Genomic DNA, 18,850 nt, shown 5'->3' on the forward strand with positions numbered 1-18,850 from the left:
AGAGCATGAGTTCCCTTAACCCCCCCCCCCCCCTCACCCTCAAATCCAAATAAATCTGTAAATCAACCCCACCCCCCACACACACTCTGGATTACTAAGAGGGACCCAAGATCCAAACAGCAAAAAGACTGATATACTTCATAACAAAAATTCCTCCCAACTTGGGAATTGAACTCGGGTCTCCTTGGTGAGACAGCGAAGCGCCTAACCACTACACCACAGATGCCAGTTAAAGAAACAAACATAACAAAAACCCCCCCCAATAAATTCATTTTTAAAAGTAACACTACCAACATACCCCATCCCCCAAAAAACCCAAAACCAAACAAATAAACGAAAAAAGATGATCCAAAACAACAACCAAGTATCACCTTCTTGATAAGGGCCTCCAGATCCTTCATCTCAAAACTGTGTGGGTTCCTCACGTCCAAGTGGCTGGGGATCTCCATGTTCTTGATACCTCCTGGGGGAAGACAAAACACTGACCTATGACGACCAAGGACGACTCCGGGACTTTGTGAAAACACTCAAACAGTAAGTAAAGGAGTTGATTTCATCAGTTTCAGTCAGTTTTACAGCATTTGCAACACAATTGGGTCATATAAGTAAGAGCCCAAGATTAGAGGTGTTCCTTGAGAGCAGTATATAAAAAAAAAAAAAGGAAGGAGGAGAGACACACCTGATAGATGCTTAATTGATAGGAAAGAAGGGGCATGGATAAGTGGGATTTTGTGAACCTGAACATACAGACCGAAGGGCTAGAACCCAAATGGCCACTGGATCAGAAAAGTAAAAGTAAGTAAAGTGAACTTGAACATGAAAACAGTTGCATTTGTAAACAACAAGACAATAGATATAAGACTAAAATGGGTTTCACCATTAAACAATTAATACTTTGAAAAATAACGGTTCTTCTAGAGAAAATCACAGAAATAACCGACCCCCCCCCCCCCCACCGAAAAGCTGCATCGACTGTACAACCCTTACTGTGAGATTTTGGGACACTACATGAGAAAGTTTAAAAAATGAGTTAGGCCATACTGGTAGCACCATGACGACATAAACATATCTCTATCTGAGCACACTTCCGATTTACACAAGCCCATCCTGAACAAAAAAAAAAGAATCATGGATATAGATAATGTATATGATATATACTACACACACACACACATATATATATATACTAACACATACATAACACATAGTGTTTACAGATCTTATTATTCTTGAACACAATTAATCCCTAACTGACCTGGACAGCAATGATAAACAATTTTGAAGCACAAACTGGTAAAAAAAAAAAAGCGCTAAATGACTGGGAATGGGGGGGGGGGGGGTAAAAGGGGCATATAATAAAATGATCGGGGACGGGTGGGGAGATGGCTGGACTCCAACATTTTTCAGATTCTCAGGGGCGTAGCAAAAAAGGAAAAAAAAACCCAACTGAGTTCGAAGCATAAAAGCTCAGCCCATGGTTGTTTCCCTAAACAAAATGCCCTAAACAGGGAACTGAACCGGCAGAATTTTTTCCTCTAAGAAACAATGCTACTGTAACAGTCGGCCATTCTTTTGTCGTTTTTTTTTTTTCGTTTAGTGTTACAAAGAGTTTTACAGCACTTGAAACACATTTAGGTCATATAAGTGCCAAGGATTAGAGGTGTTACAAGAAAGTAATATACAAAGAAAAGGAGGAGAGATAAAGATGACAGATGTTGGATAGGAAAGAAGGAACAAACCACATCAGAGCACCCACCAACAACCCACTTTTTTCTGTTGAGTTCTGGGGTGTTAAGGATACAGTACAGCAACAGTTAGAGACACTGAAAAGAGAGGTTATTTGCCTGCTCTCATGAAACACACACACACACACACACATATGATGAGGTGACTTCAGCCTTGCAAAAAACAAAAAAAATTAGTTAAACACACGTATAAATCACACATTGTACAAATAAGTAGATATATATATATAAACGATATGTCAACAAATCACACTGCAAAGTGGAGCCAAGACTACAAACACGCTTCTATTAAAAATAAGCAGACGTAGGTAATACATGAAAACAAAAAAGATCCCCCAAAGCTAAAACAATACCCCCCCCCCCATTTTTAAACAAGTTATATAAATCCAAACGTGGTCATAATATACCAACTTGCACACATCCTCTCCCATAAAAAAATCCCCATCCCCACAGAGAGAAAAAAAAACTAAAAAACGAACAACTCTTCAGATCAATCTTTGTACCAACTCTCTGACATTACCAGTGCCACACCTGGACCCTCAACAAAGTGTGTTGTAAGAGAAATGAAATGACTCACAGGCACCTGGTGCACTAACTGACCCTGAACACCCATTCTTGAAAAGGAAAAAAAAAAATTGTTTTCTCAACAAATTTGAGTTTGAGTAAAAAAGAAGCACATTGACACAATAATAATGGTGTCATTTAGTGCTGGGAAAACGTTAGACAGACAGTAATAACTACAGAGGGAAAGTCAAGAAGAAGTAGGACCTACATGTGGCACCCTCCAACCACCCGCTTTCTCAACAAAGGGAAGTAGGTCTACAGAGCAAAAATTGAATGTGATAAGCAGAACGGCATATATGACCTTAGCAGTTGCGAGCGCCGTAAAACCTTATACTATACTATACTAAGCAGAACGGGAGCCTCACATTTAGTGAGACATCATGATAAGCAGAACGGCATATATGACCTTAGCAGTTGCGAGCGCCGTAAAACCTTATACTATACTATACTATACTAAGCAGAACGGGAGCCTCACATTTAGTGAGACATCATGATAAGCAGAACGGGAGCCTCACATTTAGTGAGACATCATGATAAGCAGAACGGGAGCCTCACATTTAGTGAGACGACATGATAAGCAGAACGGGAGCCTCACATTTAGTGAGACGACATGACAAGCAGAATGGGAGCTTCACATTTAGTGAGACATCATAATAAGCAGAACGGGAGCCTCACATTTAGAGAAACATCATAATAAGCAGAACGGGAGCCTCACATTTAGTGAGACATCATTTGAGGATTGGGGGGTGGGGGGGTGGTGGTGGTGGTGAAGGGGCAACTTAGGTGGAGGGAGATGTAGGGTTGGGTTCGCTTGAGGAAAATCGATAAATTATCTTAATAAACTGCCAGATATCAAAGAGATTTACGACAACTGAAGCTGCAAGAAGCTGGATCACAGGAGAAGTCATAAGGTTTTAGTAAAAGCCACAATATGAGAAAAATAAATGTTATTTCATATGTTGAGGTCTTTAATACAACCTTTTTAATATCGAGAAATTACAAGAAGGTTGTTTTTAAAGCCTGAAAGGTTTATAATTCAGCCTTTTAATGTTAGGAAATCCCGACTTCTCTGAACCACTCTATTTTCCAAACATTTTTCTATTTCCCCCATTACTCTACACCACTATATTTTCTAAACTTCTCTACACCACTATATTTTCTAAACTTCTCTACACCACTATTATTTTGTAAACTTCTCTACACCACTATTATTTTGTAAACTTCTCTACACCACTATATTTTCTAAACTTCTCTACACCACCACTATTATTTTCTAAATTTCTCTACACTACTCATTTCTCTCTAATTTCCCCGCTCTATTTTCCCCAATTCCTCAATATCAGTCTTATCCCCCCCCCCCCCCCCCCCCCACTTCCCCTTCATCACTCCGTCATCCTCACTTCTCTCTGTTTCAGTGTTGAGGTTTTTGATACAAGGACAGCTTTTCCTGATCTATAAGGTGTTGGGTGCATTGATTTGTCACTGGACTGCTTTTAGAAAACTTAAGCTTTCTTTCTAATCAGTTCCCCTATCAACAGCTGTTACCCGTAGGTCCCAGGTAGTTTTAATATTAATAATATGAATAATCATAAATTTTACTTCTATAGTCCGTTTCCACGAAGAAAGTATTCGATGTGCTTAATGATAAAACAAAGAATATGATTTCTCTTTGTTTCTTTTCTTCTCTCTCTCTCTCTCTCAGCTCACTTCTCTGTACTTAAGGAAAAAACCAGGAGCTTTACGGGAAAGTTGTGAAGGTCTACGTGTATGTTTCTCTGTGCTACCGTGTCTTCCAGGGTGTCATGATCATGAATTAACGTAATTACACGTTGAGCCCATTTATACAGTCTCATAGTCATAGTGAAAGTTGTCATTATGTAAAACAATTATCACATTGATTTAAAAAAAAAAGTTATTTGTGTAACTCACTTATTCAAACATCTATTACTTCCATTTGTTGAAATCGCCAGACACAAAACAATTAAATTTTCTTTAAATTCACTTCTAAACTTACATCCAATAAAAAATTACCAAACTTTACAAAGAATTTTTACGGTACATTCTCTCATTGAGCAAAACTAGTAAAACTTAAGGTCTTTATGTACTTTTATCTAAACAGTAGTACAACCAGGTCTGGAAAGCCGACACAAATACCATCTGCCCACTGAGATAAGAAGAAAAATATTGATCTAAAAATATACAACACAAGAGAGGCTACAATAAGAGGTGTGCGAGTACTTGGGTCCACTTGAGTACTTAACCCCTGCGAGTACTCACTCTGATCTGAAACCTCCGAGTACTCGTGTAATTACTCGAGTATTTTACAATCACTTGAGTATTTATACTCAAGTACTCATTTGAGTACCTTATACTTACTCGCACCCACACTCGAGTCCAAAATACCGGACTCGCACAACCCCTAGCTACAATCACTCAATCTAAAAAAAATAATTTAAAAATCACGTAGTGCAAAACTGAAGGATGCACTCAGCATGCAAAAAGCCCAAACAAAGGAGGGTGGTCGAGGTGGTGTGACAGTGACAGTCAGGCCCAGGAGGTGGAGGGCAAAAAAGCCTCGTACCACACACACACGTTCACGAAACAACGATGTTACCTCCGAGCAGGGCATTCATTATCAACTCCGTACCCGAAACGGCCTGCATCTCGAGACGAGCCAGGTCCTGAAGTCGAGCCACCTCCCGGCGTTTGATCTCGTCCAGGGATGTGCGGATCGTGTGGTTCACCATCTCCAGGTACATAGCGATCTTGCCACTCTGTGGGGGTGGGGTGGGAGGAGGGAAACAGAAACCAAGTTGCAGTTTAGATTTATTTTTTTTAAATGTAGCTGTTTTTACGCCCATATCAATTTTGATCATTTAGGAGGCTGGCTTCTGACCCTGCCGTCAGGGCCAACCCTGGCTGAGGGGGATACAACATCTCAGCAGACAGACTGAGATACTTTATAACTTTATAATATTTCTCCCCACTTGGAAATCAAACTCTCACATGATGTGAAGTCTTGCAGTCACATTTTGATGCAGCTAAGCTTTAGCACGGCTGTTTTTAATAAAAAGACACACCAGGACAATAAAAGTAATTCCCCGCCATCTTTCCCCATCCATCATTTATTCAACTATAGATCCCACTTTAAAAACACAATGACAAGGCTACTTGGGTACATCATACATTTCAACTGCTCAGAGTAAGACTCAGTCATGCGTCACTTTTCAAAGTGTTGTAAGGCGAAGTATCAGATTAAACAGTCGATCTGACTTTTTATAAAACTATTATAAACTAAGGCAAGAGAACTAGAGCCTCAACATCTCCCCTCACCCTGCCACACACTCATGTATTATATCAGTAAGTGCTGCCTAGAAAATATATGATAATATATATAAGATAGGCTTACAAATGCATTCCTTCTCAGAATCTGCAAAAGGAGGGTCAAATTTGTATATTTTCAACCGATGTTATTTTCTTCTAGTTTAACATGTCATGTTTGTTATTATTTCATATTAACAGATTTACAAACTCAACCAATAGATTTGTCATACACGGTTAAAATTCGAGACGTAACTCATTTTGCCAGCATGCCTCATATATGATGATATTCATCAACAGACAGGGCATAAAAGAAGGCAAACTTTACAGGTGAAGCCGAGTCCAATCTTTATTCTAGTTAGCTATCATCACTGACCAATGGTGCATACTCAACAAGGGGGGCTCTCGTGGCCTAGAGGTTAAGGTGTTCGCCTCAAAAGTCCCGGGTTTGAATCCGGGTAGTGACGGAAAAATTTTCTTCTCTATAATTGTCTCCTACCACCTCCTTTCCTGCTCTCCAATAATGTTCTGTCATCTGCTTTCGTCTCCATTTTCTGCCCCCACCCCCTCACCTCCTTTGCCCCCTCCTCTGGGCTCCTGACTCTTTCTGCAGCCTTTCTACTGCAACTCTATGGCTCCTTCTTATTGCTGTATTTCAGCCACACCCCTGATCTTCTGGTAGGAAAGATCTACACCTGGTCTTCTCGGACAAGGGCAAAAAATCTCGGAGGTCTTGTGTGCAAGTTGCGCACGTTAAAGATCCCTTGGTGGTCTAAAATCAATAGGAGTAGGCTTCGGCCGCCATCTGAGCAAAATTCAAAATTCCCTACCAACTGAAAATGTTTAATGTGTCCCGCCCGCTCACATGACCTTATGCAGTTGTGAGCGCCGTAAAAAATAATAATTACTCAACAAGATCTGGGTCGCTTTAGTCAGAATTTTACATAACTATAGATCTATAGAATTTCAAAGAGATTACCTTAATGTCTGTAACATTTGCAGTCTCCAGTTTCTTCCTAAACTCTGAGTCACTCTCCAGCACCTCCACAACTTGTCGTAGATACGAGTCATACGCTAGCCCTGTGTTGTCCTGTGTGGGGCATAGAAACAACAATTATTAATCACTGCAAAACACAACAATGAGTTTAATTTTAGCAAGAGTTTTATAAAAGGCACTTGCAACTCAATTTATATATGGTCTTTTATACGTGTCGAATATTAGAGATGTTACAAGAGAGTAACAAACACAAAAAAAAGGAGGAGAGATAAAGACGATAGAGATGCTTGATGGGAAAGAAGGAGCAGACCACACCAGAGCACCCACCAACTACCCGCCAGCAATGAGTTTCACATTTACGAAAACTGTCAGTCCACATGTTCTCTTTAACACTTTGCCGCCTCATCTCGCCGACAGGAGATGTGTACCACCCAGTTTCTTTGGATTTTCCCCAAAATATGATGGCAAAGTGTTAAAGTTAAAAGTCCAGTCATCTTATTAGGACAATCAATGAATATTTTGTGTAACTATATCAAACCCAAACATAGCATGCGTCTCTTGATTTAAAAAAAAAGAATTTTTAGAGGTAGGCGAGATACTTCATGCTGAACTAGAGCATGATAAAACAAGCAAATACTACAGCAACTGGGCATTTTGTAACACTACTATATTATTTAGAGAGTTTAAACAGCAGTTTTCCCCTTCAAATCCTCTATGATCTGAGACTGAGATCACACTTCAGAGGAAATACTTCCAAGACAATATATAATCTTAAAAAATGAATCCTGTTGTTCTTACCACATCCTCGGGTGAGTTTTCCTCCACTGGTTTTGGCGCAGGTGGCCCTCTTCGCACTGGCTTGCCCATAATTAAGGGGACACACAACAGTCCCAGTACTAATAATAGCCTTGGTAATCTGTAGTCTCCCATATTGATGATAGAGTAGTGTCCTGAACTGCGAAATATAAACCAGGGTGACTATGTTTATAACTTGAATGAATAAAAAGCAAAATTTTCAACAAAAATGGGAAGAACAAAGACTAATGACATTCTTTACTATTTATAGAGGCACCTTGAAATAAATTCTCCCACCCCCAATCTGGCAACAAGTCACGTGTATCTCAAAGTGAGTGGAGAACGGGTTTGTGTGGGAGTGTGTCGGGGGGGGGGGGGGGGGGGGGGGGGCCCCTATTAAAGGTGGACGGGATAAAAGCAGCACTCCCCCCCCCCCCCCAAGACTTAGACATTGGTAATGTGTCAGGGTGATTATATTTTATTATAGGTACTTGTAGGCTCCTAATTATATGTCTAAATTTCATGTAGTGTTAGTAGTTACCCACCTACAGCAATCTCAACAGTCAACAGTAGAATCGAGATTGGGTTATAAACCGTAATGATGGTAGGCCTAAATAAAACGACGATGTGGCTAGCTGTACTTTAGCCTGCCAGTCTAGCCGTAAGGTTCTAAAAATAGGCCCTTTTGACCGAAACCTGTTGAGTACACAGGTCTCATTAGATCTAGTCTCTAGTAATTATTCAGATTTAAAATACATACAATGTGTATCAGTAAGGCACCTTTTGGTTTCTTTTAAAATGTAAAAATACTCTAGGTACTGCAAACTAAAATTTTATTTACAATTCAGCCATCATTATTTTAAGTACGGCAGGCCTGCCAGTCTAGGCGTACTTAGGTAGGCCACATTGACCGACCCTGTGTAATCATTCAGGTTTAAAATGCACGCACTGTCAGTAAGGCACCTTTTGGATTCATCTCAATTACAGATCTACTTTAGAGGCATTGCAAACTAAAAATTTATACACAATTTTGAGTAGGCCTGTTTTTTGCTGTTCGTCAATCTAGCCATCATTATTACGTATGATTATTTGGCTCGCCTAGCTGCCTAACCGTCATTTGAGTAAAAAACAAAACAACAACCAATTTTTAAAAGAAATGATGAAAAAACTCTTCTTGTACAATGACATTGTTTTTGTTTTTTCCGCTTTTGGAATCTGTCTGAATTAATAGGGAAGCAAGAGTTTAGAAATCTGATTCTAGCTAAGTTTCAAAACGCCAGACTGTCCAGACACTCCATGTATAAAAAATGAAGTGACTATATTCTATTCAGATTACGAAAGACAAAAATCATATTCAGATTCTGAATTTAGTCCAGCATGACGTCCGTTCTGACTTCCAACCCTTGTTCCTAAATATTTCCAGCATATTTAAAAGAACATTTTTCGATTTATAATGATAACAATTGAGAAGTGAGCTTTAATAATACAGATTCCAATTACTAGAAATCTAGATCTTAGATTAAAACTGGCCCTCCCTGCATCATTAGTTAGTTAAGTTAAGTATGAACAGAACAACTAAGTTGAGTTGACCTTGCCGGGGGCAAAGTTAATTATATGTCGACAATGAGGATATTGCGCTTAGCTATCACACATGCTCGGCTTGCTCGAGGGAAGAGGTGTTTGGAAGAGGCCACCACGACTGTCGATTTTGTGCGATGCGATATTTAAAAAATTTACAGAAAAACCAACAGATCTATACACAACAAAATGAAATTGTGGAAAGACAAATGGTAGTGGAAGTAATGATGATGATGCTGTAGTGGTGGTGGGAAGACCCTGAGACTGAGTTGTCGGTTACCGTGTTGCCTACTAGATCTAGATCTAGACACTTCACTGCCATTGGGCTTGGGCAATGAGAGTGCAGTCTTTTGACTTTTGAAACAATTGTAAGTAATTCTAGAATCTAGATCTAGAATCTAGTTCTAATTCTGGTTTTACGTAAAATCCCCCGATGACAGTTATATTTTTAACCTCCTGCTTACACTCATAAAATACTCACTTTTAGAAGTAGAAGTGGAGTCCGATAGAGCTGGTCTGTAGACAGTAAAATACCAACCCACAAATACCTTTTTAAATTAAAAGTAACTGAATACTTCAACAAGTGTTGGGGATTATGGAAGATCTTAACGCCACCTGTACATCTAGCCACATCATCATGGTGCTTATGACGATAAAAATATAATTAGATTCTAATTAGGACATAAAAATATGATGATATTATAATTATTACAGTTACAGTGACTCCACTGACTGACCTACCCTACCTACACTCCATCACTTTCATTAGACCTGACAACGGGAAATCAATCTGTAGGCTAGATCTCATGACCCAACGATAAAATCTAACAATCTGAAATGTGTGCACAGAGTCAACGATATATGATATAGATCTAGATTAGAATCTATATGTTACCTTTCGTATGAAAAGTTTCCGTAAATGAATCCTGCTAGGGATTATCGTCACCAAACAAATCCTTGCAGCAACCGGATGAAGACGTGTACCAGGGGAAGTCACTGTCGTCTGTTCCCTGCCCACGACCTGTTCATCCTTAACGCGCAATCCCAGAATCGATACAAACAGATTCCGACTTTAGGCTCAAATTACCATTTGGAGTGTGATTTATATTTTCAGCTTCCGGCCGATAAGCCAATAGGCCTAAGGGAAGTCACTCTAGCTGTCGACAAGTTTGTTTTGGTTTGACGTGACGACGTAAAAATGCTGCTGCACTGAATACTTGTTGTGATCCTATTCCAGTTTCAAATTAAGTGCGATTGTGAATCATGAGCAAATGAAATAATTTTACTGGTATCTAGATCTAGATCTAGATCTAGATCTAAATCTAGATCTAGATCTATTTAAGCCTGAAAATGTGTTTCTATTGTTGGCACAACATCAAAATCAGTGATTTAACTTTTAACTGATTCCGTCCATGATTTTTTCAAGCTCTGGACAGAATTATTTTTCCCTGTTCAGTTTTAGACCTGGGGTGCATCTATTTAATGCATTACTGTGAAGCTCTAAGTTACTCTAATATATATTGTCATATAGAGAGTCTACCAAACTGATGGGAATCAATAGAGGAATCTGTTTATATCAATAACTGTGAGCTATAAGTATAATCTGTTTGTTTGTATAGCATTTTCCTTCGGACAAAAACGAATGAGAAAAAAAATTGCGCAACAGCTCTTCGAAAATTTCGACTTACCGCATTTTGTCAGCTCTACACGTCCTTATAATCCCTAGGAATCAACACAAAATTGTAGCGATATCACCCTAGCCCTAGCACACATTTATATGCAAGAATTTCACAAATTTAGTTGAATATCTTTCTTTGATGGGCCTTTTTATTATCAGGCTCCGTGTTGTTTACCCTTAGATCTAGCCTACATAGTGACAACAAAACAACGATTTTTGCAAGAATTTCGCTGTTTCGATCGATATTGGCGCTCAGAGATTGAGGTCAGGTTTGTTTACAAGTTCTACTTCCAAAGATTAGCATCAAGTTACTATACAATCAAAACTGTCGAAGACGGCCACCCGTTGTGAAAGAGGAAAATGGTTGTCCTAGACAGGTGGATGTCGTTCACAGTGTCATCTTACATAATGTTAAACAATAAATATGCAAGGGAGGAAATGGGAAGTGTCCACTTTTAAAGGTGATTGTCTTGTACAGGTGGCAGTTGGAACAGGTTTGACTGTATTTTAAGTTTATTCTTCGGTTTTGTTTTCCTACAGATGGAGTGGAGAAAGCTGATGTGCCAAAAGTTTGGGAGGAGGGCCAGCAAAAAGTGGTGTGCGGCAGCAAAGAACATCTTGCTGGTTGATAAGGGAATCAAACAGACACTGTTGTTTGACCACTGGGCAGTCAGTGCCCAGGAGATGGAGGACTTCCTGTTGACCTCTCATGATGCACGACTCACAGAGAACAGAATCTTGACCTTGACTGTTGGTTTGGACATATTTTTGTTTCGCTGCGGTGGTGGGGATGGAGCTCTCGTGTCGTGGAGTTTTCTCTGTGACGATGGCACGAGGCGGCCGCAAACGTTCATCGATGTGTCGAAAAGACTGGAACTTCCTGTCATTTTGAATGAGGATGATGATCGGATTTCTGAAACTAAACGAGTGTTTGAGGATTGTGTTCGCCAAATGACTGTTGTGGAGGGGGAAAGACAGGTGGTTCACCGGAGTGTGGACATCAGCGAAACGTTAAACGTTCCCTGTCTCTTTGGCCTGCTGCTGGGATACCCGAGTGTCTACTGGTACGACGTCAGCGAGAGCGCTGAGCATTGCCTCAGTTCTCTGCCCTTGCATTTATTCTGTGTGGAAGGAGTTCTTCAGGACGGGGTCTGTGATGTAAATTTTTCCTCTGTTGGACAAGGTAAAGTTAAAGACTCGGACTCTGAGAAAAATCGCAATTGCGCACAATTACCTGTCTCGACTTGTTCTGGCAACAATGGAAAGGCTAAAAATTATGTCACAGAGTTATCGACTACAGTATCCAAAGTAAAGGACTCTTCAGATATCCACACCATTTTGTCTTTCACTGTGCCAGAAAATGTGGTGCATTTACTCGGCTCGTCCCTTCACGAGTGGTTTGCAGAGTGGAAGAGTTGTGTTCCCTGGTCTAGAATCTTCTCCGATGTTCGTCTAAGCGAACAGAAGACTGAGCCCCAAGCTGTGTGCTTGTGACCAGCTCCGGCATTGGTCAATTATAAATAGTGTAGTTACTTTTCTTAAGGCTGACGTGATCTAGTGTGGTAAGAAGTAAGATGCACTGGTTCCTGTTGATGCTCTTGAATAAAACATAAACTGTTTAACATGCTCTTTAAGTTACATATGTACTGTTTTTTTTTTTTATGTCGGTGCTTTAATTTAAGCCCCCATGGACTCAATTTAGATCTTTTAGGAGGAGGGCTTTGACCCTGCATGTCAGGGCCAACCAATGCTGACAGAGCAGAGATATTAAACATCCCAGGAAGAAAGACTGAGATGTATATCTGATAAAAGTTCTCCCCTCGTAGAAATCGAAATTGGGTGTCCTGTGCTCGACAGCGAAGCGCCCAACTGCTAGGTCTACACCACAGACACTGGTATATTATCGTACTTGAGGTCTTCATGAATATATATAAATGTTTGTATGGGTAAATAGAAGTACACTGATACTGATACCAAGTAACGGACATTTCCTGCAGGGATAAATTGAGGCCTACAGACAGAAATAGACAGAGAGGAAGATAGAGGTGAGTTTGTTGTGTCAATGAGCCTCTCCTTACGCTTTACTCAAACAAACGAATGTCCCCAAGACTGGATGTGTAGCTTAAATTGTCGTTTTGTCCTAATTTTTATAGTCTGTCTACTCTAAAGGTATCATGTGACGCAATAACTATATTTTATGAAGTCAAAAGTTAGAACAGTTCTCAGAAGCCTCAGTTATAAAATATTTTGTAAGCGCACAGAGCTTGCTGTGTAGAGCGTGGAATATGTGCTATATTATAACAAATCTTTCCTACACCTAAGGCATACAAAGAATCGCAACATTTCCCCAATAAATTTCGGAAAAAACTCCTTGCTTGTTTTGTTTTTTCATTATTTAAAGCGACTTTTCTGTTGTTCTGTTCATATTGTAATTGTTGTATAGTTACACCTTTTAGGTCATTGTCTCCATTACTCAAGCATTTATTAAGGGTTGCTATTGATGAAATACTTCTTTGAATCTACTTCTTGAGAGAGGAGTCCTGTAGTTTTGTGACTGGGTGGTCTACCTTCAAAATCAACTATGCTTGGTCCCATAAGTCATCCCACATTTCAGTTGAGAGGCGATATGGTATTGTGAAAAAATGTGCAGGCCAAACGATCAGTTAATCTGACTCGTGAAGCAAGGGCTGGAGATGAAGGGAAATAACCGAGTAAAAGGCTCGACCACCACAAGTACTAAAACAAGAATGCCCATACCTCCAGCTCAACATGGTCCATGGTGTTTTTTTTCTCTTTTTGTATTTGTTTTTGTTTGTTTTAGGTTTGTTTTTGTTTTGTTTTTTTGGTGTCGTTTGTTTGTTCCTTTTTTCTATTTTTGGCAAGTGTTAACCTTTTTTACCCTAAGATCAGGGGTGTGGCTGAAAGACAGCAGTAAGAAGGGGCCAATGAGTAGCACACCAATGAAACCAAACTTCTTCTATAGGTAGAGCAAAGTCCACATTTGGTGTAGGTCAAGATTTTTGGAAACCCCTGAAATCCGAGTTTGCCCGCTTGTCCTTAAAAGCGGCCAATTATCATTCATCCTTCGGACACACAGACACTTTACATCAAACTGTCCCTGTGGTTTTATGCACCCCGCATAATTTAGCAAAATTCGATAATTTTTTGCATAATTTCTGATTATTTTCCTTTATCATTCTTTGTTAAAATTAACAGAATTGCATAATTTCACATTTTTGTGCTCATTTTGCATAATTTCACATTTTTGTGCTCATTTTGCATAATTTCAGAATTTTTCTAGCATAAAACGACGGGGACAGATAAAAGGAAAAATCAGGTCATTGCATGTTATTGTTTTATTTATTGAAACATCTCCAGTGATTGGCTTGCCACGGCAAACCCACACACAGACCATGTGCACGCACATACATACATACATACGCGCACACATACACACTCACAAATCACTAAATAAGTCTCACAATGGTCGACAAAAGACAAGCATAATTTCCACACGAAAAAATGGGGGATTTCAAGAATTTCAGTTCTGAAAGAAGAATTAAAGAAGCAGGGCCTACTACTACTATCAAAACTGAGGCATCATTTCCACACAACATTATTCTCCCTCTAACTGTTAGTGTTAGCTTCAACGGATCAAGGAAATTTGAATTATTATTTGTATTTTATAACTGAAAAACCACACACACACACTCAAAACAAAAACCAATGCACATATCTTCATCAAAGACAGTTTGTTCCAAAGGCAGCTAAATTGTTAATTTAAAAATTAAACCTAACAAGCCCCTAGCTGTACTCTATAAAAATTATGTGGCCGGCACCGTGGTGAAATCAGGTGCTCATGGACATATATTATATGTAATAAAACCAGAGATACTGGCATTTTTCTGCCCTTATGGTAATTCTTATTTTATTTTTTTTCCAGCTCAGAACCTTTAATGTTCATTGAAAAACACATTTCGGTGTGGATTTTACTGAAAAATGTTGACCAAAAGAACCCAAAAAAATATGTAAAAAATATATCTGTAAATTAACTGTTTACAAAGTTAGTCAAACTCTGGAAGTCAACCAATATGGCGGCTAGTTTCTCATTAATTCTACCTCTGACACAGGGTGACCCTCACAGGGTGACCCTCACTCCTATTTTAAAAAAATAATCTCAACGTCTATTCAAGATGGAAGATGGGTATTTTTCTCATCCAAAGCAAGAAAAATGAACAAGCTTTCAGATGACACCACCTGTAACTCAATCTCAATATAATGCCCCAAAATTGACGAGCGCCCGATTCCATTGTGTCGCGGTGACACAAATTATGTACCGTACTGAAACACTGCTTGTGGGCCAAATCTGACCCGCGGGCCGTAATTGATCCACGCCTGAGGTACAATACAGCGGTAAAGCTCTGACCAATATTGCTCCGATTATATGAAACGAGTAAAGCTTGAGCCAAGCATTGTGTGGCAGTTTCAGTTAAATCTATCTCTCACTCTCTCTCTCTGACTCCGAGATGTGCTAGAGTACACAAGGAGGAGTAATAATTAATTAAACAAGTATCAGAAATACTTTGTATAAATTCATAACACGTACATGATAGCAAAATTCATATACGTAACAGAAACCATTTCTACATCACGTCGATTTTGCGATACTATGTAGGCTATATATGTGCGAGACTGCAGTATTTTGATAATCAACAGCACATAATCATTTTTCAAGTTACAATGTGAATCTTGACCCCAAAACAAAATCTACGGTGACCCCTTGATTGTACAAATGAATTGAGCGACTTGTGGAACATTTGTGAGGCAGCGTGGTGAAATCAGGCACTCGTCAAAACTATTAGATCAAAGAAAACAGCATCTTTCTGGACGTTGGGCAATTTATTTTCAATTTGTTTATTTTCAACTCAACACCTTTTATGTCCATTCAAAAACGCATTTCTGTGTGGATGTTACCGGAAAACGTTCATCAAGGACCCTCAAAAAATGTAAATTTTCAGTTTCCAAGCATACCCAAGGTTTGGAAGTCACCAAACTTCGGTAGTAATTTTCCCATTAACTTTACCTCCCATACCAGGTCAACCAACCATCATCAATACCAAAAATCTCGACTTCTATTCAAGATAGATTGGTATTTTTTTTTCGCCAAATGCAAGACAAATGAAGAAACTTTAAGTCGATATTAATAACTCTATAAGCCCAAATATTGAAGAGAGCCTGATTCCACCACGTCGTGACACATTTATTTGTCTCGAGAGGCGGTCGTAGCTTTGTGGACAGACACATCACCTCAGGACAGTCCACGGCTGATATGTCAAGGTCCAGGTGGTCGTTCAGACATACGGTTAGGCTACATATAGTGATGATAAAATGATGTCTAGGTGGGCAGGTAGAGGAGGAGGGTTTGTTTTGTGTGGACGACGCAACACACACGCACACACTCTGATATCTCTCTTTTAATACACATACACGTACGCATGCACCCATCCACGTACACGCACGCACACACACACACTCTCTCTCTTACATATACACGTACGCCCGCATGCACGCACGCATCCACGCACACACACTCTCTTACACATACACGTACGCACGCACGCACGCACCCATCCATGCACACACACACACTATACGCACGCACATGCAAACTCACACCTTCTAGTAGTAGTATAAGGTTTTACGGCGCTCGCAACTGCTAAGGTCATATGAGCGCGCGATCACACCTTCAAAGCATAATAATGGCTCAACATACCACACGCACATAATGCAACTTATTTTACTGGCACAACATAACATACAGAGACATATAATTATATATACACACGGTGAAGGTTGAAGGTAAAACATGAGCGTGCGCGCGCACACACACACACACACGAGGTGTGTAATGACTCAATGTAGTAGCACACGCAAAAATGTGATGGCTCAACAAAAAAAAAAAACAACCCCCACACACAAACATGTGCGTACCCATGATGGCGCAAAGTCACACACACACACACACACACACACACACACACAAACAGTGTGCTGGCTACAAAATAGGAAACAAAAAAAACCCCACACATCATACAGAGACACACACAAACACACAATGTGTGCGAGTACCTTTAACGGCTTTAAAACACACAACCCAACACAACACATATACACACACAAACACGCAGACACACAAACACATCATCATAATGAATGGCGGTAAAAGTAAAACAAAGCCAGAACCAGGGTGACGAGCAAGTCTCAGGAGTGACAAAAGAAAAGAATAGATCTACCACCACAACGCTCACAGACGCTGACACAACCCTAGAGAAGGAGCTAGACAGAGCAGACCCCTCCAACGAGACCAAATATTAGGAGTTTCTCCTCAGAATCCTTCCTATTCAATGATAATGGAATTTGCAGTTGGTAAAAAAATCGTGAGTCTTCAGAACTGCAGTAGATTATACGGTTATCTTACGAACCGACCATGGCAAATAAACCTGTGTATCGCAAATATATGCATACATATCTATATATATCTATACATATTATATATATATATATATAATATATATATATCTATATATATATCTATATATATATATTTATGTTCACGTCATTGATGAACAATGATGCAAATATTGCAAATAAACCTGTGTTTTTTCCACGTTATTTACAAGTTGCATACGACCGATAGAAATGAAATGCAAGAAAAAAATCAGATTTTACGCAAATCCTATAGGGGTTCTTCAACGGGAAAAAAAATAATAAATTGGAGGGCTCCGATTATTATCAGAGTACTGTACGGGGTAGGTCTGCATTTTAGGAACTTCTGAAGCAGAATGTCGGGGATAGTGAAAACTCCAAGCCATGCCTCACACTACCCTCATCTGTCGATACTGTAAGTCAGATCACAGCATCTCTCTCTCTCTCTCTCTCTTGCTCTCTGTCTCGCTCTCTGTCTCGCTCTCTCTCTGTGTCTGCCTGTCTCTCTCTCTCCACCTCCCTCATTTCTTACACGTGCACACAAACACCAAACACACAAACAATATGTAGCCTTATACAATTACAAAACGCAGAAGGAGCACAGCACATCCACACACACACATATCCACATACACTGTAACAAACACACAAACATACACTGTAACAAACACACAAACATACACTGTAACAAACACACAAACATACACATATTATACCAAATCGAAATTTATACACTTGCGACACACGTGCCAGTAGAAGCTCAGCAAGATGTCCTGGTATACCGGTAAAAATACATAAAAGATTCATACATATATAATATATATATACAAGGCGTGTACACAAAGCTGCAAGTATCAAGTATCAAGTATTCGAAGAAGGGAAAAAATAAAAATAAAAAGCTCAGTTTGATTTTCTGTGTCCAAGTATCTTATAATCACACAGTCTAACACGCACGTAGCGAATAAACACAAAAGCGAACTCGTACATGATAGATAGCTCTAGCGAAATGCACACGTAGCAAACAAATTTTCAAGTCCTGAATTATTTCTTATAACACGACGTTCCATATGTTTTTGTATTTAAAACACACATGACATACAAAGCAAAATTCGTAAAAATATTTCAGCATTCCGTCGAATTCGCTGTGTGCGCGCTAGACTGTGTACCGTATGTATGTACAAATATGAAGGAGGAGACAAGTGGTACATACATAGCACGCATTCGCATATCATTTGTATAGAGCTAACTATACAACATACTGCGGGGAAGGAAAAACAAATTTAAAAGTGATAATTGTGAATGGACATGAGGAACATTGCAACACTTTCAGCGACACATAAAAATGTTATACCGTATCCTCATGATGATTGGGTTTTAGTTTTATGAAAATTTTTACGGCACTTGCAACACAAATAGAGGTCATATATAAGTGATGATAAATGAAAATATGTAAATGCTTATCAGAATGAGAGAAGCAGCAGAAGCACAAGAAGAAGCTCTGGGAATCATTTAGGAGGCGGGCTTGCACTCAAGAGAACCAACGGTAAGACAGAGCCAGGGCTTGGGATGATACAACATACACGCGGTCACATTCACACATACGACGGTCTGGATGTGTGCATAGAGGAGTTGATCCTGAGCTTATTTCTTTGTTTTATTTGAGTGAACAGAAATACTACATCGATA

General features: G+C 39.5%; 2 protein-coding genes across 7 annotated transcripts in view; one reads left to right on the forward strand and one right to left on the reverse strand.

Moving 5' to 3' along the window:
* Positions 1-10,029, reverse strand: part of LOC101845252 (nucleobindin-2) — a 22,993-nt gene extending 12,964 nt beyond the window's left edge. For 2 of the 4 annotated variants that reach the window (XR_004858725.1, XM_035970785.1), the window contains exons 1-5: positions 9,896-10,029; positions 7,426-7,582; positions 6,610-6,720; positions 4,924-5,083; positions 372-463 (exon numbers count right to left, since the gene is read on the reverse strand). Coding sequence is in view for 3 of the 4 variants with exons in the window: in XM_035970785.1 (XP_035826678.1) it covers positions 372-463; positions 4,924-5,083; positions 6,610-6,720; positions 7,426-7,557 (495 nt within the window). In the remaining variant the exon portion in view is untranslated. The remainder of the gene's footprint in view (positions 1-371; positions 464-4,923; positions 5,084-6,609; positions 6,721-7,425; positions 7,583-9,895) is intronic. The other 2 variants (XM_013084828.2, XM_035970786.1) reach the window with 2 other exon arrangements.
* Positions 10,030-10,122: 93 nt separating this feature from the next.
* Positions 10,123-13,048, forward strand: LOC101845860 (UPF0739 protein C1orf74 homolog). Of its 3 annotated transcripts, none has more exons than XM_005102305.3 (2): positions 10,123-10,244; positions 11,219-13,048. In XM_005102305.3, exon 2 carries the CDS (start codon positions 11,219-11,221, stop codon positions 12,170-12,172), a length of 954 nt encoding a protein of 317 aa, XP_005102362.1. In that variant the 5' UTR covers positions 10,123-10,244; the 3' UTR covers positions 12,173-13,048. The 3 variants fall into 3 exon arrangements, with proteins under 3 accessions (XP_005102362.1, XP_005102361.1, XP_012940278.1); XM_005102304.3 differs by having other exon boundaries at positions 10,124-10,248; XM_013084824.2 differs by having other exon boundaries at positions 10,127-10,192.
* Positions 13,049-18,850: the final 5,802 nt, after the last annotated feature.

The sequence above is a fragment of the Aplysia californica genome, unplaced genomic scaffold (genome assembly GCF_000002075.1).
Source record: "Aplysia californica isolate F4 #8 unplaced genomic scaffold, AplCal3.0 scaffold00320, whole genome shotgun sequence".
NCBI lineage: Eukaryota > Metazoa > Mollusca > Gastropoda > Aplysiida > Aplysiidae > Aplysia > Aplysia californica.